At 42.4% G+C, this 23,273-nt stretch overlaps 1 protein-coding gene across 1 annotated transcript in view; it reads left to right on the top strand.

The window, feature by feature from the left end:
• The first annotated feature begins 501 nt into the window (after nucleotides 1-501).
• Nucleotides 502-23,273, top strand: part of B4GALT1 (beta-1,4-galactosyltransferase 1) — a 78,875-nt gene continuing 56,103 nt past the window's right edge. Inside the window, exon 1 of the mRNA XM_043975803.1 lies at nucleotides 502-1,006. Coding sequence (XP_043831738.1) covers nucleotides 643-1,006 — 364 coding nt within the window. The 5' untranslated portion in view covers nucleotides 502-642. The remainder of the gene's footprint in view (nucleotides 1,007-23,273) is intronic.

The following is a 23,273-nucleotide window of genomic DNA, read 5'->3' on the forward strand; positions in this document are numbered from 1 at the left end:
ACAAAGACTTGTAAAAGATAGTCCCTGCTCACAGTCCAATGGGGGGAGACACCATGCAAACAACTGGATACGAACAAGCTATATACAGGCTAAAACTGTAAATAATCAACAGGACTTAGCCGTTGCATTCCCCACGACACTCAGCGCAGTGTCTGGCAAATAGCAGGCGCTTAATAAGTGTTTAGTGACTCGTGGACGAAGCACACAGAGTCACCGCACGCCGCGGGGAGTCGGGAAGGCAGCAAGGGCATTGCTGCTCAAGAGTTGAAGGTTTAACTTCGGAGGAGGTGGGGGCAAGAGGCCTCCCGGCCCCTTCCACTCCCCTGCTCCGCCCCTCCAACTCAGCCCCGCCCTCCCCACCAGCCCCAGTTCGGGCCCCGCCTCCTCCCCTCCCCCTGAGGAAGCGCCCAGCTCCGGAGTTGCCGCTCCCCTCCCCCGCTCCCCGCGGCGGCTCCTCCTCCTCCTCCTCCCCCCTCCCTCCCTTCGGGTGCTCCCGGGGCCCCGGAGGCAGAGAGCGGGAACCTCCTCCCTAGCGAGCCTGGCGGCCGCGGCGCTCCCGCCCCTCCTGGCCAGCCCTCGCCGGCGGCTCCACGCTGCCCACCCCGCTTTTAAGAAGGGGGGAGGGGAGGGGGTCGCGTCAGGATGAAGGAGCCGCTGCTCGGGAGCATGGCCATGCCGGGCAAGTCCCTGCAGAAGGCTTGCCGGCTGCTCGTGGTCTTCTGCGCCCTGCACCTCCTCGTCACGCTCTTCTACTACTTGTCGGGCCGGGATTTCGACGTCCTGCAGCTCTTCTCCAAGCACCAGCAGAGCCAGGAGGGGCGCCCCTCGGTGTCAGTGCTCGTGACCGAGGTCGCCAGAGAGGCGCTGGCAGCCTCGGCGACGGGGTTAGAGAAGCCGGCGGGAGACCAGGCGCGGCAGCCCGAGGAGGCCACGGAGACCACGGAGACCGGGCCGCCCGTCCAAGTCCAGCCGCTGCCCAGCTGCCCGGACCCCTCGCCGCTGCTGGGTAAGCCGCTCCCCCAACCCCGTCTCCCGCGTCTTTCTCTTCCTTTACCCCGGGCTTATCTAGCTGAGCGGCGGGCCCTGGGCGCTGGAGCCCCAGCGGGAAGCCACGGTCCGGGGGAAGTCCCGGCGGGGGGCGTGGAGACCGGCGCAGTGAGGAGCGAGGACGGGCTGCGAGTCCAGAGCGGGGGCCCAGCTTGACCTGACCTGCTGTGCTTGGCCGGGCTGGAAGGGAAGGAGGCTCGGCTCCGTAGTCTGGGAGCGGGCGGGGCGTTTGTGTGTGTGTGTGTGTGTGTGTGTGTGTGTGTGTGTGTGTGTGTGTGTGCGTGTGTGCACACGCGCGCGTGATAGGGGCAATGTGCAGACTTCACTTTATTCCGGCTGCGAGGCTCCCTTCTAACCTTGTTTTCTGCCCACCCCTTTTCTTTTCCGTTGGTTCTCGAGTTTTTCTCCTGTGTGTGAGTGTGTGACAGACAGACTGACGGACAGACAGACCCGGGTCGGGGGTGGGGTGTTGTGTGTGTGTGTGTGTGCGAGGATTTTGCCGACAGAACTTGGCTGCAAAACTCCATTCTACAGCCTAGCTGTCTGCCCATCCCATTTCTTCCGTTGTCAAGTTTCTTTAGGGTGTGTGTGTGTGTGTGTGTGTGTGTGTGTGTGTGAGTGAGAGAGAGAGAGAGAGAGAGAGAGAGAGAGAGAGAGAGAGAGACAGACAGAGACAGACAGAGACAGAAGAAAAAGAAAGTGTAGTGGGGAAATATGTAGACAACTTAAATACTGGCCGCAAGGCTTCCCTCTGTAGTCCTGTTATCTGTCTATCCGTTTGCCCAGGTTGGGGGAGCTGGGGGTGGGGGGGTGGGGGGCAGTGCAGACCTCACTTAAATCCTGGCTGTAAAACTCCCGTCTGTAACCTTGTTGTCTACCCATCCCATTTCTTCGTCGGTTGGAGTTTCTTGGGGGTGTGTGTGTGTGTGTGTGTGTGTGTGTGTGTGTGTGTGTGTGTGTTGGGGGCGATGTGCTGAAATAGGTTAAATCCGGGCTTCGAGGTTTCCCTCTATAGTCTTGCTTTTGCTGCCCATTCCAATTCATCTCCCTCCGTTTTCAAGTTTCGGGTGCTTACGTGTGTGGAGTGCGGGGCGGCAGTGTGCAAACAGACATCCCTTCAATCCTGGCCGCAAGGCTCCCCGATATAGCCCTGTTTTCTTCACACCGAGCTTCTTTTCCGTCGGTTTTTTTGTTTCTTCTGTTAAGCGTGACATCTCAAGGCAGGTGGTTTAGGTTTTTAAAGTTGTTTTTTCACTTTTTTTTTTTTTGGCCTACCCCCCCTCCTCCCCCCCGAAAATCCCAGTGCCCTTCCCCAAGGATGGTATAAATCAGCTACGTGATGTGCTAGTAAAGCACCGGCTCAGGCCGGTGTGGGAGGGACAGACAGACACACACACGCACACACATTCTCTCTCTGTGTCTTGTCTCTCCTTCTCTGTCTCTCTTCCTCTACCTAGAACCCGAGTGGATGTTGAATCTTTAAGAAAGGAAGAAAGGCATTTCAAAGATCTTGAGTGGTTTTATTTTTTAAATGGAATATCTAGCAGTCCAAACCCGCCTAAGGTTGAAGTTTGAATCACCTGGACATTAATTTTTGTGCAGAAATCACTCTCATAAAGGAGTTAAGTAAAAATAAGTTGAAATTCTTTTGCCTTACCCAGGCTTTTCATTGATTGCTCCCCAGAGGGGGAAAGAAGGCAGCCGAGTAAGGGTGCTTAGCTTTGGGTGTGTTTTTCTACAGCTTTCATTTTCTCCATTCAGATTTTTAATTCTTAATTAATTAATTATTTTTTTTGGTAATAGAGTTTCTGGGGCATCTTATGAGCCACATTCCAAAAGACCTTCCGGAAACTTGTTACTTCATAACAGGCTGCCAGAAAGCTGTTGCTCAACTTTTTTTCTGTAATTGCTGTGATACTTTTATGTGTGTCTAGGGAGGATTCTGTCCTGATTATTTTACATCGGAAAAATCGGAAAGAGGCAGGTGTAGTACTTACTAAGTGTCCAATCCTGGTTTGGATAACTTTTCTTGCTTGTGAGTTTTCCCAATTCACCCTGATGGACCTCAGTTTCCCCAAGCTTAAATTTAGGAATAAAAATACCTCACGGGGATGGTGACGTGGATCAAATGAGAATGTTAGGCCTGACGCAATAGACGTGTCAGCTGTTATTGTGGTAGAGAGAGGTCATCTTGAGGCGTAATTGAGAACTTTAGAACTTAATTGCTAGATTGATGTGCCAAAGAAACCCATACAATCAGGTACTTCTTTTGAGGCACTGAATTCCAGTTAGGAAGATTTTTGAACAGTAACTTTTAAAGGGAGAGTGGATGGGGAGGAGAAAGACAAAAAGAAGCCAGGATTTTTGAGTGAATGGTGCATACCTTTTAAAAAATTCAGTTGTGAGGGTTATCTAGAAATATTATTGCCAAAATAAGCAGTTGGAAACAAGGGAGGAGATTAGTGTCATGATTTTCATTGAAGTTAGAACATTAGTGTTAAAATGCTATTTTAGGCTAGATGGTTTAGTTTAAAAAAAATTTCCCTAAGAAATTGATTTGGGTTTTTTTTCTATTATCGCATTTCTTGTGATCAGTTTTTACTTATTTTCTAACTTAGTGCATTTGAAAACTTGATGTTTCTTTGGAAAGATTGTATGAACTTCATTAAGTTGCCTTTGTGTGACAAACATGAACTTGTTCAAAATTTATGCAATTGTTTCATTTAGGCTCACAGTGTGGAGGTCACTGAGCATTCTCAGATAAGGGGATGGAAATGTTATTAAGTGTCTGCTGAGGAACTTTTGTTTCTCAACTTTATCCATTTGAAGGATTTAGTTAACTTTCATGTGGTTTCAGATGTTTGCTTTTATGCTTCGAGCTAATAAAAATTCATCTTGTTTTTGTACTAAAAGACAGTCGTGGGTACCTGTAGTTGTGAAGTAAGGCAGATGCTAGTTGATACCTTGTGGGGTGGTTTTGAGGTTGGTGGGAGAAACCGTACATGGGGTTTGTTGTGGTTTTTTTCACTTCTTACAATTCCTTTCCCTGATAAGATGGCCAGTACGGCCTGTTCTATCATGTCCTGTCTGCCCAAAGCTTCAGTCTACTGGTTAATTTCACATTGCCATCTCATGACTTATTAAACCCTTCAATGAAGAGTAACTTACCCATTTCCTACTTTTTCCTTTTTTTGTTTTACAGGATCTTTAAAAATATTATATTATTGCCATTTTATTTTTAGATTTGTCATTTCCTCATTTCACCTCCCCATGCTCTCCGCCCCCAATTAAACCCTTACTTGAAACCAAGTATCTAAGCAGACAACTGACTCAGTAAATGAGTTTTAAGCTGAGTATACCAAATTACTCAACATTTACTTAGCCTCTTCTATGCTCCAAATATCATGCTAGGCCCTGGGGCTACAAAGATAGAAATATAGAAGGATTTCCTTTGGGGAGTTGACAGTCTAGCAGAGGAGATGATATATACAGGAATAATTATACACAGCAGGAAAAGCTTCATGGATAAAAGGGGGTGTTTGAGCTGTCTTTTTTTTGTTTGTTTGGGTTTTTTTGGGTGGCAGTGAGGGTTAAGTGACTTGCCCAGAGCCACACAGCTAGTAAGTGTCAAGTGTCTGAGGTTGGATTTGAACTCAGGTGGTCCTGATTCCAGGGCCAGTGCTCTATCCACTGCACCACCTAGCTGCCCCCTGAGCTGAGTCTTGAATGGAGTAAAGCTAGAGGGGAGGAATTAGTGTATTCCAGTTATAGGGAGCCAAGTGTACAAAGATGTGGAAAAGACATAATGTCTGTGTAAGGAACAACAAGAAGGCCAATTGGCTTAGAATAGAAAAATAGTAAACCTAGAAAAGCAGGTTGGGATCTGTTTATGAAGGGCCCTAAAGGCCAAATGATCTTTTTTCCTGGGAGCAATAGGGCAAGACTGGAGTTGTTTTTGTTTTGTTTTTTTCAGGGCAGTGAGGGTTAAGTGACTTGCCCAGGGTCACATAGCTAGTAAGTGTCAAGTGTCTGAGGCTGGATTTGAACTCAGATCCTCCTGAATCAAGGGCCAGTGTTTTATCCACTGTGCCACTTAGCTGCCCCCAAGACTGGAGTTTTTTTGAGTAGGGGAGTCAGTCAGATCTATGATTTTAGGAAAATAATTTTGACAGCTTTGGATAGAGACTTGAGGCAGAGAGCCTTTTAGAGTAGTGTCAGGGTGTGAGTAGGGAAAAGGTGCAAGAGTTTTTCTATAGATAGGAAGGAAGGAAGAAAGAAAGAAAGAATGATCAAGTAAGAAAGAAAGAAAGAAAAAGAGAACGAACAAGATTCAATCAGTCAACAAACATTTATTAAATGCCTGCTATTTGTCTGGCACTGTACTAAGGTCAACTAATTAGCTTTGTGGGGTGAGGGAGAGCAAAGATTTGAGTATGATGGATGGATGGTTTGGCATTTCAAAGCCCTTTATAATAAGCTAGTCGCCTCTTATTTTTCCCATCTTATGTTACACCCACCCCTCCCTTCTCACACTTTGATCCAGTGACACAAGATCAAATGCTGTTCCCTTAACAAGACATTCCAGCTCTATGCTCTGGTCATTTTCTCTGACTGATTCCCCATACCTGAATGCATTCCCTCCTCATCACCCCCACTTCAGGGGCTTCTTTCAAATCCCAGTAAAATCTACCTTCTAAAGGTTTTTTTTGCAATCCCTCTTAATTCGAGTGCATTCCCTCTGCTGTTTATTTCCCATTAATCCTGTGTATAGTATATTTATACATATTTATTTGCATATTGTCTCCTCCCTTAGACTATGAGCTCCTTTGGGTCAGGCACTATCTTTTGCCTTTCTTTGGTTCACTAGTGATTGGAATGCTACCTGGCACATTGTTGTTATTGTCCAGCCTTGACCTACTCTTCATGACCCCATTTGGGTTTTTATCTTGGCAGAGATACTGGAGTGGTTTGCCATTTCCTTTTCCAGCTCATTTTACAGATGAGGAAATTGAGGTAAACAAGATTAAGTGACTTGCCCAGGGTTATGAAGCTAGTGTCTGAGACCAGATTTGAACTCATGAAGATGAGTCTTCCTGACTCCAGGCCTGGTGCTCTTTCCACTTGGACACCTGGCTTCCCTGGCACGTAGTAGGCATTTAATAAATGATTATTGACCACTGACTAAGGGTGCAGTGAAGATAGATAATGAGTTCTGTTTTTAACATGTTGAGTTTGGGTTGCTTATAGGACATTCACTTCAAAATGCTTAATGATGTTGGGCTAGAGTTTGGGAGAGAGCCTGGGACTGGATTTATATATCTGGGAGTCATCTGCATAGAGATGATAATTATAGGCACAGGGGTTGATAAGCTTGCTAAATGAGAAAGGGTGTAGAGAAAAAAAAAAACCCATAACAGAGACTTGTGGGGTTGGGGGTCTACTCCCATTTAGTGAACATGACATGAAGAGTGAATCAGCAAAAGACACTGAGAGGGGGCAGCTAGGTGGCGCAGTAGATAGAGCACTGGCCCTTGAGTCAGGAGTACCTGAGTTCAAATCCAGCTTCAGACACTTAACACTTACTAGCTGTGTGACCCTGGGCAAGTCACTTAACCTCAATTGCCTCACTGAAAAAAAAAAAAAGACACTGAGAAGGATCAGTCAAACAGGTGCCTGGTGGAGAACCGAAAGAATTCCATACTGTTAAAATCTAGAAAGAAGAGAATATCCAGGAGAAGAAAATTGTCAAAGGTCTCCTATGCTGCAGAGAGGTTGAGAATGAAGATTGAGAAAAGACCACTGGATTTGCCAATTTTGAGATCATTGGTGGGTTTGGAGAGAATGGCACATTAATTCATTAATAATGTCAGGAGCCAATTGCAGAGCATTGAGAGGTGAATGAAAAGAAAGGAATTGGAGGACCCTGAGTTTAGATGACGAGATGTTACAGTGCTGAGCAAATTACTTGGAACAAACAATTTTGATACGGTTTGAATTTTGTTCTATCAGTGTTCGGGCCTGTATGCTCCTATTGCCACTAGGCCAGTATGTCTGACCTTGACCAGATGTGAAAGATTAAACTGGTTTTCCCACCTTTGATTCTGTCAGCCAAGTGCTAGATTTTCTACCATAATAGTGTACATGTGTTTGCTGTCTTTAGTTTGTTTTTAACTGTGGTGGTTTTTAAGAATTGTTGTGAGCCACTCCAAGGAAACAGGCAAAAATCTTGTAACTCTTAAAAAGTATACTCCAATGGCTGTTAGAGATATTATGGCAGATACTGGCTTGAGGAAGGTTGAAAGGATTATTCATGCCCACAATGAAACAAAACCATTTCCCAGAAGCTCAGAGGAAAGTGCTATCAAAAAGGAAAAGTAATTCAAAGAACTGACAAACTATTTCTGTGAAACAGCCTCAGAAAACAAGCAGAGCTCTTCAGAGGGACCTGGCAGCAGAAGGGATTATTATTGGTTCCTCCAGTATGTTGGAGGTTTCTTTAAGTGGGAGAACCTGTTTAAAAGACAGCTACTGATCATTGTTTTGAAGGAAAAAAAAAACAGCTTGTGAGCAAGTCAGTATTAAAATTGGAGTACTGAAGACTGAGTGGGGAAAAGGCAATTTTTACAAAAGAAACTTCATTCAAGGCTATACCAGAAGCATTATGAGAAATTTGTTTGAAATTTTAAGATTTAGATCTCTTCATCAGATTGTTTAAAAACCAATCTGTTCCTTCCCGAAATGTTTTTGAGAAGGATGGACACAGGTAAATTTTATTGCTCAGTCATTTCAGTCACGCCTAGGCCTTCCCGACCTCATTTGGAGTTTCCTTGGCAAAGATATCAGAGTGGTTTGCCATTTCCTTCTCCAGTGGATTCAGTGGATCCATTTTGTCAGGCAATCAGAGGTCAAATGACTTGCCCAGGGTCACACAGCTAGACCGTGTTTGATGCTGGATTTGATCTCAGGTCTTCCTGACTCCAGGTCCAGTGTTCCATCCACTGAACCACCAGCTGCTGCTTGATAAATATATTGATGTATTGAGAAGCATACTCTGGAGTTACCAGAAATCCCCAATGGAGATGCAATACTATAACATTACATGCCACAAAAGATTAAGAAATTTGCCCAAGTAATGGAGAGAAATCTGCTTCATTGGACTGGGACAAAGCTGTAATCAAGGTTAGAATTTTAAAAATGTACAAAGATATACTTAATAATTCATGTGATAAATGTGGTTTCAGGATGAATTAAAGTGTGTCAGAATCTTGTGAACTCAAGCATAAAATTGTATAAAAGTAGTGATTGTAGCAAAAGGACATATTGCATGTTATATTCTGTATCAATAAATTCAATTATTTTACTTAGTTCTAACAGAGAGGGGTGATTCTAAGGGACAGTCTACTTGGGGAGAGTATGGGAGGGAGTGATATCTAGGGAATAAGTAGAAGGGGTGACCTCCGGATTGTGCTTGGGAGAACCAATTCTACTTTGAGCATATTTACATCTCACAACATCTTTTAAGACTACTACTAAACCAGGGCTTGATTTATTGGTATTTTTAAAAATTGTCTACATTTAAGAAAGTAATAAAAAATATTACTAATGCAGATTAAACTTAAAAGTGTACTTATTCTCATAACTTCTCTTTCCCCTAACCTGGTTGTTCAGCATTCACCACCAGCACACCCCTGTTGGCTTTGTTGCCTCATTTTTGCCTCAAAAGGCCTCTTCATGGGGGCAGCTAGGTGGCGCAGTGGATAGAGCACTGGCCCTGGATTCAGGAGTTCCTGAGTTCAAATCTGGCCTCAGACACTTGACACTTACTAGCTGTGTGACCTTGGGCAAGTCACTTAACCCCCATTGCCCCGAAAAAAAAAAAAAAAGGCCTCTTCATTTTTAGATTGGAAAAAAGAAGGACAGAAGAGAGGAACTGGTGTTGGTGGTTTTGACATGAAGAAAGTTTTCAAAACTTTCTAAACATTCTCATTTGATCCTCACTCTAACCCTTTGGTAGATGGCCCTTTTTATAGATAAGTAATCTGACGGTGAGAGACATAAAGGACTTGGGTGGGACTACATGTCCAATAAATGTGGAAGGCAGGGCAGGCTTTAGGTACTCTTATAATTGTGCTGGACTTGGTATTACCCTTGGAACAGTCACTTAACCTAGAAGGACCTTAGGGCACTTTCTATTAATGAAATTAGAGTTGTTGATCTGTATCCCAGGACCTAGATTACATATATGTCCCAATCCTCTCTCTTTAAAAAAAATTGCCCAGAGTGATAGAACAGACCTTATGGTACTATTTAATTATTACTTTGCTGTTCCTAAAGTTATCTGTGGATTTATTTATTTAATTTTTTTAATCTGAAACTGTGTTTTCAAGGGTGTGGGAACTCTTCCATGGAGAAAACTCCCATACCCATGCAGGTCAGTGTGTTGAGTAATTCATAGTCTTTGATAGGCATTTCAGGCATTGAGACTCTCTTAGGTCACATCAATAGTAAGTAGTATATGTTAAATGAAACCTGGCCCTCAGGTGTTCCTGATTCCAAGGCCATTGCTCAATACATTAAGACAGTTTGTCTTTTGTGTGCACTATTATATAAAGGTAAAAGTTGATCAGTGGGAATAAGTGGGTTTCTCAAATCGTGTTAGATAAAACAAGTATAATGTGAGAATTAAATGGCAGATTAGGTATTAAATGACACCTAATTTATTTCCTATCTTTTTTTTTTTTTTGGTTGGGCAGTGAGGGTTAAGTGACTTGCCCAAGGTCACACAGCTAGTAAGTGTCAAATGTCTGAGGCTGGATTTGAACTCAGGTCCTCCTGAATCCAGGGCCGCTGTTCTATCCACTGTACCACCAAGCTACCCAAGCCACCCGATTTTTTTGTTTTTGTTTTTGTTTTTGCAGGGCAGTGGGGGTTAAGTGACTTGCCCAAGGTCACACAGCTAGTAAGTGTCAAGTGTCTGAGGCCGGATTTGAACTCAGGTCCTCCTGAATCCAGGGCTGGTGCTTTATCCACTGTGCCACCTAGCTGCCCCAGCCACCTGATTTATTAAGTGAGAATCATCCACATTAATGTAACACTATTTACTTGTGCTTTGTATATATCTTTTTTTTTTAAGTGAGGCAATTGGGCTTAAGTGACTTGCCCAGGGTCACACAGCTAGTAAGTGTCAAGTGTCTCAGGCTGGATTTGAACTCAGGTACTCCTGACTCCAAGGTCAGTGCTTTATCCACTGAGCCACCTAGCTGCCCTGTATATATCTTTTTAACGAAAACCTGGTGTATACCTAGGCATACTTGAAATTATTTTATTTTGAACAATTATACCCATGTTTGGGTGAAGGAGTACCTTTAGGCCAAGAGTAAGCAACCTAAGCTCTTCAGCCGGTTGTTGGGGTTTTTTTGGTTAGTTTGGGGGGGGGGGCGGGGGAGCTATGCCAGCAAGATAAGAATGTTTTTTTACATCTTTAAATAGTTATCACCATTTTTAGCTGCTGACCAAAAATGCTGGTTGTAGTTTGCCTTAGGCTACTACATAGTTCTGCTGAATAATTAACTTTACATTTTGTATCTGATGTGATACAATATGGAATAAATAGCCAGGCCATAGGCATTCTTTCTTTATAAGGATCTGATCCCAGAGTATCCATAGATGGATGAGATCTGTCAGGTCTGTGAGACAAACCTTTTTCTCAGAGGTCCCCTGTGCAAGACCTGGTTTCAGATGATGGAAAGGCATTCATTTCTTTGTGGAGTCTTGTACTCACTGGTGGCAGATGGAGCACAAGTTGCATGAATCTGCTTTCAGTCCTTACCCTCCCCTCCCTTATCACTCCATCACCAGTTTATAATCTGAACAATGAGTAGACACAGATCTTCTTTCAGGACTTTTTGTCCTTACTAATGATGGGCACAAAGAGTCAGCCATATGATACAAATTCATGGCCGCCAACAAGCCCTATAGGCAGATGGTTTCAATCCTGAAGGTTTGTGTGTTTCAGTGCCTCCTCTGTTCAAAGCCGTGTGGTTGATAGAAAGATGTATAAAATACAAGCCCTGAAGCCCGAAGGACTTTACAAGTTTGCAGAGCACTTAATTTTTTAAAAGTAAGCTCTGTTCATACTTTTTATTTAAATACAAAAGTAATTTTTGGAGATTCCTCCCCCCTGCCCCCTTTTATTCCCTTATGACAAAAAGGTTTTCCATAAAGTGAGGTGGTTGGACTAGATCAGCTTTAAGGTCCCTTTCTCCATCTCTGCTCCGTAATCCTATGAGCCTCCTCTCAGCATTGGTAGAAGGACAGCAAATGGTGATGTCAGCTATAACAGGGTATGCCACATACTGTATTCCTATTTTCCCTTCACCTTGCTTTATAGATTGGGAGATCCAAAGAGCTATAAGTGATAAGGTAACTAGTAAGCTATTTTCCTCATTTCATAGATTGAAGAAAATGAGTTTCAGAGGTTAAGTGATTTGCCCAAGGTCCCTGCTCTCACCCTGTGCAGCTAATAGATGTCAAGCAAAACTGGAAAGCTGGTTTGTCTGACCCCAAGGTGTGGCCTTGTATCCACCAGACTGCATTACAGACTAAAAGTCTTCAGAGTCTTCATATTCACTTCAATGTTGTATGCCTGTGATATGTGGGAAAACTGAACTGCTTCCATTTGAATTGTCTCAGGAAGACCCTGAAGATTATTACCTGGCAAGATAAGGTACCGGACACTGAGGTCCTCTCTAGATCTGAATTGCCCCAAACATTCAAACTCTGTTGCAGAGAGCACAACTCCAATGGGCTGGCCACATGGTTTGGATGTCAAATGCTTGCATAGCCAAAAGACTTTGTTTCTTTGTTTTTTTGGTGAGGCAGTTGGGGTTAAGTGACTTGCCCAGGGTCACACAGCTAGTAAGTGTCAAGTGTCTGAGGTCGGATTTGAACTCAGGTCCTCCTGAATCCAGGGCCAGTGCTTTATCCACTGTACCACTTAGCTGCTCCACCAAAAGACTATTTTACAGAGAACTCACATATGGTAAGCTCTCACATGGAGATCAGTTCTCTCTGAAGAACTTTAATTTTGACTGAGACATGGGAAACACTGGTACATGGTATACTTTCTTACTCCATGAGCAAAGCAGAATTGTAGAAACACAAAGGAAATGGGAGCCATGAAAATCCAGAGCCATTTCCACTCTAAATTTAGTTTTAATGGATCACTTATACCTGATCTGTGGTGTGTCTTCCAAAGTTGTGACTGACTGATCAGTCACAGCCAAACACACCCCTGTGTACCCTTGTTCCAATGTGATGTCATTGGTCTTCTTTGAAAATGAAGGATGAGGGGGCAGCTAGGTGGAGCAGTGGATAAAGCACCGGCCTTGGATTCAGGAGGACCTGAGTTCAAATCCGGCCTCAGACACTTGACACTTACTAGCTGTGTGACCCTGGGCAAGTCACTTAACCCTCACTGCCCCACCAAAAAAAACAAAATGAAGGATGAACAACAGACCATTAAGAGATCAGATTATATATGAAATCAACATAATCAAGGTGGTCTATTAAAAAAATTGCCTTAAGAGCAGTTGTGGTTCTCTTTTTGAAGACAACCAGTGGCATCAAAGATGATGTGTTGACTTTTTGTGTGAATTGGATTTCACTGAGGCAGAGTTGCACAAAGTCGACAGTGAATCATTGAAGTCAAAAGTCAAGACACCCAGCATGGGGTGAATGACTGTGGCATCTTGGATATCTGCCCAAGCTCTAAGAGTTTTGTAAAGCTGGTTTAAATTGTTCTCAACCCATTCCACCAGGGGAAGTCTTCACATGCTTGGGGTAGACATCCCCCCCCCCCCCCCCCCCCCCCCCCCCCCCCCCCCCCCCCCCGCCAATTCATCGATGGGTTTGAGGTCCCTCATTTACCCTCAACCTGGTTTAGCCCATCTGCTGAGACCGTTTTACTGGAGTGTGTGGCCTGTGGACACTGCTTGTCAGAGCCCAAGGTGAGAGTTGGGGTGAGAGAGGTAGACACTGAATGTGTTTGAGCAGCCCTATCTCATCAAGAGTTGGATCATTTTTCCTTTTTTTTTTTTTTTTGAATATTTATTTCTAGAAGCCAAACACATTTACTAGATCTGGAGACCACATTTCCTTTTGTTTTTACTCTTTTCCCTGTTGATTTATCTCCTTATGTTCAAGGTCTTTGACTTACCTTCCTAAAATCTTTGGTAATTTTAGTCTCCCCGCCCCTTTCTCCTTACTTCCCTCTTTGATTCCTACCTCTCTGAAATGGTTTCATTCAGGGTTGGATCTCAGCCTCTCCTCCCACAGGTTCACCCACTTAGGTCTTTGCCCTATTTGACTTTGAGGAGGTCTGAACTGGCCCCAACTGGAAGCTGTGCTCTTTGCCTCAGGCATAGGTTGGGTGGCCCACAGTTTCCCATACACAGAGTGACCTTTCCTGCTGCCCTCACCTTCTCCCTCTGTTTCTTTTTTTTTTTCTTTTTAAGTAAGGCAAGTGGGGTTAAGTGACTTGCCCAGGGTCACACAGCTAGTAAGTGTCAAGTGTCTGAGGCTGGATTTGAACTCGGGCACTCCTGAATCCAGGGCCGGTGCTCTATCCATTGTGCCATCCAGCTGCCCCTCTCCCTCTGTTTCTTAGTTCCTTGGCCCAACACTAGCACTTCAGAGCTTTGCCATACTGGTGTGGGGTTATAGCCTCATGTAGGCTCTTGCTCCTGAAGGGCTGCAGCCTGAAGTTGGGGTCACCACAGCACTGGAAAAAGAAGGTTTTGTTGTAAGACTGTGTTGTGACCTTGGGTTTACTAGTGCTGCCTTGACGCTAGTAGGGTGGGAGGTGGGGGAGGGGTGCTGAATCAGCTCAGAGTCAGTGAGACTCAGTTCATAGGCTTTGTTTTTTGTTTTTATTTTTATCTTTCTTTTGGATTCAGGGGTATCCTAGACCACAGAAACGGCTGAAGTTGCTTTATCTTTAGTGCATAAATTCTGTTTTTGAGAGGTCATGAGGTTCAGAGAAATTATATAGTCCTTAATCTTGTTGTTCATGCTACCATGACAAGTTATTTCCTGTCTGTTGACATAGGTGTTAATTTTGTTGTGATGTCATTTGATGCTTGCAAAACTCTTGTGGTAATCTATAGGCTGTTGGTCTCTAATTTCTTAATTTCTAATTTCAGACACTTACTACTTGTGTGACCCTGGGCAAGTCACTTCACCCTGTTTGCTTCAGTTTCCTTATCTGTAAAGAAAACTGAAGAAGGAAATGGCAAACTAGTCCAGTATCTGCTAAGAAAAAAAGGGTCACAAAGACTGAACACTGAAATGAACACACATACACACACACACACACACACTTTCTTCTTTTTTTTTTACACACACAATTTCTTAAACCTGACCTATGTTTTCCAGCCTATTAATTGAACATTGAAGCATATGAAGACTTTGTTTCTAGGATCTTATTTTTAAAATGCTCTTCTAGCCTTTGAAATAAGATACTTGTACATAAGCTGCAATTGTATTTCTAGTGGTCTTTCTATTTCTGTTCATTATGAACACTGCTAGGCCACAGGACCGTAGATAGGCTGTTTCATGTTGCCTTTGGGTACATGATGAAACCATCTCATTATTCACCTCTCTGGAGATAATCTGCGAGCTATTCTTCTCTTTAACTACAACTTCTTTATGTTTTCTGATTTTATTTATAGCAGGAATGTCAGTGTATATGCGGCTCAGTTCCTCTAAATAGCATATTGACTCTTGCTTGGGAAACAAGGTTCATATTTAAAGTGCCAACACTGAAATTAGTCTAAAGAGCCATGAGCAGCCACTATCTCACTCTACCACCTTCTCTGCAGAAGAAAGGGCTCTATAAAATTGAGGGGTTTTTTTTTAACTTAAAAAAAATTGAGTTCCAAATTCTCTCCCTGCTATCCCCTCCCCCACTCATTTAGAAGGCAATATGATATCAATTATAAGTATGAAGTCTTGCAGAACTTTTCCATGTAAGCCATGTTACCCAAAAAAAGGCAAGAAACATAAAGTGAAAAAAATATGCTTCAGTCTACACTCACAGATCATCAGTTCTCTCTATGGAGGTGGATAGCAACTTTTATCATAAGGTCCTTTGAAATTATCTTGGATCATTCTGTTGATTAGAAGAGCTAAGCCTTTAACGATTGATCATTGTTTACAATAGTGCTCTTACTGTATACAGTGTTCTGGTTCTGCTCACTTCTCTTTCCGTCAGTTCATAGAAGTCTTCCCTGTTTTTTCTGAAACCATACTCAGCATTCTTTTTTTTTTTCTTTTGGTGAGGCAATTGGGATTAAGTGACTTGCCCAGGGTCACACAATTAGTGTTAAGTGTCTGAGGATTTGAACTCGGGTCCTGACTCCAGGGCCAGTGCTCTATCCACTGTGCCACCTAGCTGCCCCGATCTCGGCATTCTTTACAGCACAATAGTATTTCATCACAATCAAATACCACAGCTATTCCCCAATTGATGGGCATTCCCTTGATTTCCAATTCTTTGTCACCACAAAGAGAGCTGCTATAAATATTTGTGTACATATTGGTCCTTTCATTTTTCTTTGATCTCTTTGTGATACAGACATAGTAGTTATATTGTTGAGTCAAAGGGTATGCATAGTTTTATGGCACTTTGGACATGGTTCCAAATTGTCGTCTGGAAGGGCTGGACCAGTTCACTATTCCACCAACAGTGTCTCTATTTTTCCACATCTGTGGAGGGTCTTTTTTTTGTGTGTTTTTGTTATATGTTTTATAGACCACTGTGGCTACCCTGCCATAACAAGATAACTCTGCACTTGAGCTTACTCTTGAATTGCAGATTCATTTTGTTGCTGGGACCACATCTGAAACCTTTCTAGATTGGTGGAATAAGAAGAAGATTGTGTCTCCTCAAGCATGTAACCCTTTGAGACATCTGGATCACCTTGTTTACCATGATAAGACATCAATGTAAGGTTAAATTAGTCTTAACTAGTGTTACTCTCAAATGTATATATACCTCTTCTGGACCTCGGCTTCATAAATTGTCTGGGACTGTCTGTCACAAGGCAGCTTGAAATTTTCCCCTGGCTGATTTTGGCAGCGTAAGGTTGATGCCCTGGTCTCTGCCACTTGTGGAAACTCTGTGTGGCAGCTTAGCTGGAAGGTTGCCTTATTTGGGGAATTTAAAGGGAAGTGGAAAGAGCAGTGGATAAAGTTAATAGTCTTGAATTTTGACAATCATGACCCAACCTCTTACTAGGTATATAATGTTATGCTCAGCATCCAACCCTCATGACTTGAGTTTTATCTTCTGTAAATAGATTTGATGATATCTTCCTTGACATTACCTCAAGAGAGTTTTTGTATAAGTCATATGAAAATGCATATAAAATCGTGCTTTGTAAACATAAAAGTACCTTGCAAATGAAAATGACAACTATATTGACAATACAAGTTATAGTGTAGCCTTTTCTCCTTGTAATTTGTATGATGTTCTATTTATTGGGGTCCAAATATTTGCCCCATTAAACAATGAGGCTTTTGAAAACAAAGGTTGCTCTTCATTTGGAGTTAGATGACCTGTCACAAACTAGCTGTGTGACCATGAGCAAATCCCCTTTACTTTTCTTTTCCATTCTTAACTTTCCCATTATCTAGGATCCTTATTTCGGTAGGATTTTTTTTTTTAATTTGAAAAAAAGTTAGGCAAAGAAGCAAAGTGTTTTGGGTTTTTTTTCTGGACCAATTTTGTCCAAGTTGTCTCTCTCACCATGTAGAATTTGCAGTAATTCAGTTTTGAAATTGATATTCTTAGAAATTTGACTACAAAGTCCATATATGTCCCACAGATATCCTTATGTATGGTTAAGTGGTCCCTGTTTCTGTTGGAATTTCACACCACTGGCCTAAAGCACTGAGGTTAAATGAAATGCTTGTGGTCACAGTGTTAGACCAGCAGGAGTTGAATGCAGCTCTTCCTGACTATAGGGTAGGACTGGCTTTTTTGGGGGCGGGGTGGGGGTTGGGGGGATTGGGGGGGGGGGCCTGGAGGCAATTGGGGTTAAGTGACTTGCCTAGGGTTACATAGCTAGTAATAGTCTGAGGCTAGACTTGAACTTAGGTCTTCTGGACTCCTGGGCAGGTACTCTATCCACTGTGCCATGTAGCTGCTCCCTACTTTACTTCCCCATATGGAAATATTACCTTCAATTTTTGTGAGCCTTCTTCCAAAGATTATCACCTTGTCTATTTGACTAGATATGTCTATCACTCTAGACCAAGCTTAGCTTTATACTTTACTGATTGTTCACAGGTGCCAAATCTGTTTTCTTTTAGTAAGCTTTTTTCTTTTTAGTGAGGCAATTGGGGTTAAGTGACTTGCCCAGGGTCACACAGCTAGTAAGTGTTAAGTGTCTGAGGCCGGATTTGAACTCAGGTACTCCTGACTCCAGGGCCGGTGCTCTATCCACTGCGCCACCTAGCTGCCCCTTTTTAGTAAGCTTTTAAATGTCTTGTACATGTCGTTTTCTGCATTATAAAATTGTGAGGTCACTGAGTAACTAATATACTGATGTCTGAAGAAGAGGGGAAGATACCAAAGATGTGGATTTCATTAATGCCTAAAAAAGGTGACCTTCAACATACATGACTCCATGTCCAGATTGTTAAATGCATTTATGTGTGTGTGTGTGTGTGTGTGTGTGTGTGTGTGTGTGTATCTGGAACAGACATATGTAGACAATGAGCTGGACTTAAAGTTGAATAGGAGCAAGAGATTGATCTGGATTACTTTTATTATTATTTATTTTATTTTTTCCAGTTACATGTAAGGGTAGTTTTCAACATTCATTTTCATAACATTTAGAGTTCTAAATTTTTCTCCTTCCTTCCCTTTCCTCCCACCTCCACAAGATTACAACCAGGTTATATATGTACAATCCACAAGTGTTCTTTTTAGATAGTAAGCTTCCTCATTAGTTCCTTGGGATTGTATTGGATCATTGCATTGCTTAGAGTAGTTAAGTTATTCACAATTGCTCATTGAACTGCTGTCACTATGCACACTGTCCTCCCAGCTCTGCTCACTTCACTATATATTGATGTTCATTAGTCTTTCCAGGTTTTTCTGGGATCATCCTGTTTGTCATTTCCTATAGCACAAGACCATTCCACCACAATCATATGGCACAGCTTCTTCCATCATTCCTCAATTGGGACATTCCCATGATTCTCAATTCTTAGCCTCCACCAAGAGTTGCTATAAATATTTTTTATACATTTTTCCTCCTTTTCTCTTTTTCATGATTACTATTGTAAACTGTTTCCCTTCCATCCTATTCCCTTCCCCATGATATTTATTCTATTATCCATCTTCTTTCATCCTATCACTCTTCAAAAGGGATTTGCTTCTGTCTGTCCTCTCCCCCACTCTGCCCTTCCTTCTTTTGCCCCTCTCTCTTTTATCCCCTTCCCCTCCTATTTTCCTGCAGGGCTATAGAGATTACTCCACCCAATTAAGTGTACATTATTCCCTCCTTGAGCCAATTCTCACGAGATTGAGGTTTTTGAGCCAATTTTGATGAGTGTTAGGCTCATTTACTGCCCAGATTAAATAGATTACTCCACCCAGTCGGGTGTGTGTGTTAGTCCCTCCTTGAAGCAGCTGGATTACTTTTAAGAAATCATAGGCAAGGGGCAGCTAGGTGGCGCAGTGGATAGAGCACGGGCCCTGGAGTCAGGAGTACCTGAGTTCAAATCTGGCCTCAGACACTTAATACTTACTAGCTGTGTGACCCTGGGCAAGTCACTTAATCCCAATTGCCTCACACACGAAAAAAAAAAAAGAAAGAAAAAAAAAAGAAATCATATGCAAAGCTCTTTTACTGACCCCCAAGCTTCCCATGGAAGCAGAGGCCCATCTTTGCAATGTTAACATTTTGTCATATGTCTACATGGCAGGGAAACATGCAGCATTAAGATAGCAGTATCATGGAAGATGGAGGAGGGGTGCGTGGTTTATAGGCTATGATAGATAGCCAGCGAGGAACTCTGAAGGAGTAAGGGGGCTATTTGACAGGAAGATGGACTGATCCTGTGGCAAGAACCTGTCCTGACAGGTGAAAATCCAGGGAAAATGTCTGAAGAAAGTGATGAAGGACCCCAGCACATTGGGTAGATTTCCATAGTGAACTCTTAGGAGAATATCAGTGGTTTATGATCCATGTCCTTCTGGATTGACAAGATCATGGGTCCTTTCACAAAACTGAGAATCTTTCACTGAGGTTCTGTGTAAATGGATATTCTATCTCCTGTCCATATCCTTAATGGATTCTTCTCACCTCTGGTCTCTTGGTGCCCTTAGCTTCCTTAAGTTCCACCTTTTACATGAGGTCTTTCCAGATCTCTCCCTTGTTTTTGCTTTGTGGTTGACCTCATGGACTTGTCTGTGGAGTTTCCTGGACAAAGATATTGGAGTTGTTTGCCATTTCCTTCTCTAGTTTGTCCCTGTTTTACAGATGGAAGAACTGAGGCAAACAGGTTAAATGACTTGCCCAAGATCACACAGCTAGTAAATGTCTGAGGCCAAGTTGAACGCAGATTTTCCTGACTCCAGGCCCTGCTCTCTATCCACTGTGCCACCCGGTTTGTGGCTTACACCAGTGGTGTGAAACTCAAATCAAAACAGGGACCACTAAACTATACATAAGAAATCCCTGTTGGCTATGTATGGCTCAGTTTAAAATGTAAAATTATCTATGTTTTATTGTAATTTAAACATTTTTGTTATTTCCCAACTACTGTTTAATCTGGTTTGGGCTGCAGTAGGGAATGTTGTGGGCCCATGTAGTCCTTGGGCTGAACGCTTCACACCTCCATATGACTATATGCAATGAGATATATGCTCTTGGTGGAGGAGGAACGGAGAGAGATTGAAGTTTTATGTTTGTATTCGTAGCTCGGTGCCCCATGAAGGGGATTGTATAATTGGATATAATTCAAAGAGTGCTGGCAAGCCGGAAGGAAGAGGAGGGTCAATTCTTACCTTTGCCTGACTGATAATTATTGCCTCTCTTTCAATATTTGTTAAACATTATTTTCCAATGTGAGGAAGAAGGAAGACTTTATCACCAAATAAACTAAAGATTGTAGATGACATTCCTGCTTTTAGTACAGGTAACTTTTACAGCCCTGTACAGACCCAAGGGGAGATCCTGAGGCCAGAAGAAGAAGGGTGCAATAAAAGGAAAAGAAAAAAGAGGAAGAAGAAAAGGAATAAACATAGAAACAATAGAGGGCTGCTAGCTCTTCTGTGAAAGGGGGTGTTAAATCCTTTACAAAAAATTTGCTGTTTTGAACTTAACATTAAATAAAATAGGACTTTCCATTTTTACACATATATATATATATATATAGAGAGAGAGATAAAATAGGAATTTCCATTTCTACATATATATATATATATATATATATATATATATATATTAGAGAGAAAGAGAGAGAGAACGAACACAGAAAGTGGATTTGTACATAAAACTGATTTCTCTTATGAATAGTTATTTTCTTTTAAATTATATAAGTTCAATGTGTAGCTTTCAAAACTGTTCTACTTGTTTATGAGCCTTTCTGGTCATCTGCCTTCTGTTATCCTCTGTTTATTGAAAAGATGCCTTGTTGTCGTCGTTCAGTCCAACTCTTTGTGACCCCATAGACTTGTCTGTGGGGTTTTCTTGGCAAAGATACTGAAGTAGTTGCCATTTCTCCAGTTCATTTTAGAGATGAGGAAACTGAGGCAAACAGAGTTAAGTGACTTGTCCAAGGTCAACACAGTAAGTATCTGAGACTAGATTGGAACTCAGGAAAATTAGTGTGAGGGGAAAATCCATCCTCTTCTCTAACTTGATAAGGGCTAAAATGGTTGGGTAGTTTGGGGTGGGGTGGTTCAGTTAAAGAGGCAGTTTTGAAATAGACTATTGATACCTCTGGTAAACTTAAGAAATACTAAAGGTTAAGGAGCTCATAATTTAGCTCTGCCATAAAAACCCAGTGAATCACTTGTTGGACTAACCACAGATCCACAGAGCCCTGGGTAGCTCTTGCATCACTTGACATACCTTTGCAAAGGATATACCCTTCCTCACTTAACTTCACCCACAAGCACCAAGCCGGAGGAAAGAGGGGTTCATCTCAGAAATGAAACTGACCTGGGTTTCCATCTTTACTAACTACTAAAGGGCACTACTAACCCTTATTAAGAATTTAGAGCACTATGATGCTTGAGAAGATACAAAGTCTGGACAAGTCAGTTCTCATTAACAGAGTTATTAGCATTTTAGAAGTTGCAGTTGTTTTTAAACTGAATCCAAACTTGGATTTTCTGTTATGGGAGAAATTATAAGATACACTCAGCATAAGATACCAGTCAGGAAAGCATTTTATTATCCATAGGGGATTAGAGATTGGCTAGCAAAGTGCAAATTAATCCCTGATAATAGGTCAATCTGATATTAGGCACATAAGGAATGAATGAGGTGGGGGTGGGGGGAAGTTGGGAAGAGGAAAGGTTTGGCTTTGAATGTCTTGCCCTAATGCTTCAGGGTAGTTCTGGAAGGTAGAAGCAGGAGTTGGTGAAGATAAATTGGAAATAAAAGTGGTAAGGATTGTAGTTTTTCTTTGTTTTGGGATGTAATGATTGGAATGACGCCACCTGCTGGAGACACTGTAGGAAAGCTCCACCATAATGAGAAGGTGTCTGAGGGCAAGCCATGCGGCTTTTCTTTGGCATCAGGAAGTGAAGTTCACTTGTTGGGAGGAAGAGAGGGCGAAGCTGGCTCTCTTGCCCTCTTTCATCAGGACTCTGGTGGAGAGTGGAGCTAGAAATGCCTTCTCCCTTTAATAGATAGATGAATCTAGGCCTTTCTCTCTTCACCAAATTCTTATTCTTAACAAATGTTTAAAAGTCTAACTCTTGCTAAAGCTTATAATTTATTGGTGACCACTCATTAGATATTTTAGACAGACTACCTAGAATTTTAGCCCCTTACAGGGGGGAGGTGGAGGTGGGGAGACAATCAGAGTTAAGTGATTTGCTCAGGCTAGTAACTATCTGAGGCCAGATAGGAACTCAGGTGCTCCAGACTCCAGGGCCAGGGTTCTGTCCTCTGTACCACCTCACTGTACATTTAGAGCTAGAAGGGGCCTTAGAGATAATCTAATTCAACCTTCTGGTTTTGTCAATAAAGTTGAGACTCATGGAGATTAAGTTAATTTGCCCAAGGTCACCTTTGAACCTAGTCCTGATGGCTCCAAGTTCAGTTCTCTGAAAGGTATGGAGGGATCCCAAAGGTAAACGATTCTCCCCCCCCCCTTTTATTTTTGGCAAGGGATAAAGAATTAATTGCAGCCCCTTTGTGGTTTTCTCAGTAGAATAACTCCGCACGTCCTTGAATTCTATTCAGAACAAGCGGTGTTTGTTCATCTTCTGAAGAGAGGCAGTACACCTATGATTTGTTGATCTAGGCAGGGTAGGGTAAGCATAGGTGTCTTGTGTGGGAAACCAGAATAGAGAAATGTAGTTTTATGGCATTCACTATATTTATGAAGGAATTCATTTTAGTTAAACATATTACTAGTCCATTATCCATAACTGGCTTTATGACTTGGAGATTCATAATTTTATGGGTATGGGTAACTGCCTCGGCTACTACGTCATTGGCATCTTTGCCATTTATAGTCAGAGGCTAGACTTGAGCCTGGGTCTTTGCTAGTTTTGAGACCAGCTACCTCTCTGTCCACTATCCCATACCTCAATGATAAAGGATCAAAAATGTTTGACCTAATCCATGAAAGTCCATATCTGAAGCATAATCCAATCCAACAAGCTTTATTAAGTGCCTACTTATGCAAAGGGCTGGGGAAATAACCTAAACCTGGCAGAAAAACCTAACTGTATTAAGTGGCAGTACTGGTGTTTGTGTTCCCTTTTCTGTTGGTATATACTCATTAAGTTCTGCAGTTCCAAAGACTTTTATTTCATTGACCCTTCCAATAGACAGTTTTAATGAATCAAGCATTTTGTTGTTGTTGTTGTTGTTGTTGTTGTTGTTGTTGTTGTTGTTGAGTTGTATCCCAGTCTTCATGATCCCACAGGGAGTTTTCTTGGTAATGGTACTGGAGTAGTTTGCCATTTC

The sequence above is a fragment of the Dromiciops gliroides genome, chromosome 1 (genome assembly GCF_019393635.1).
Source record: "Dromiciops gliroides isolate mDroGli1 chromosome 1, mDroGli1.pri, whole genome shotgun sequence".
Taxonomy (NCBI): domain Eukaryota; kingdom Metazoa; phylum Chordata; class Mammalia; order Microbiotheria; family Microbiotheriidae; genus Dromiciops; species Dromiciops gliroides.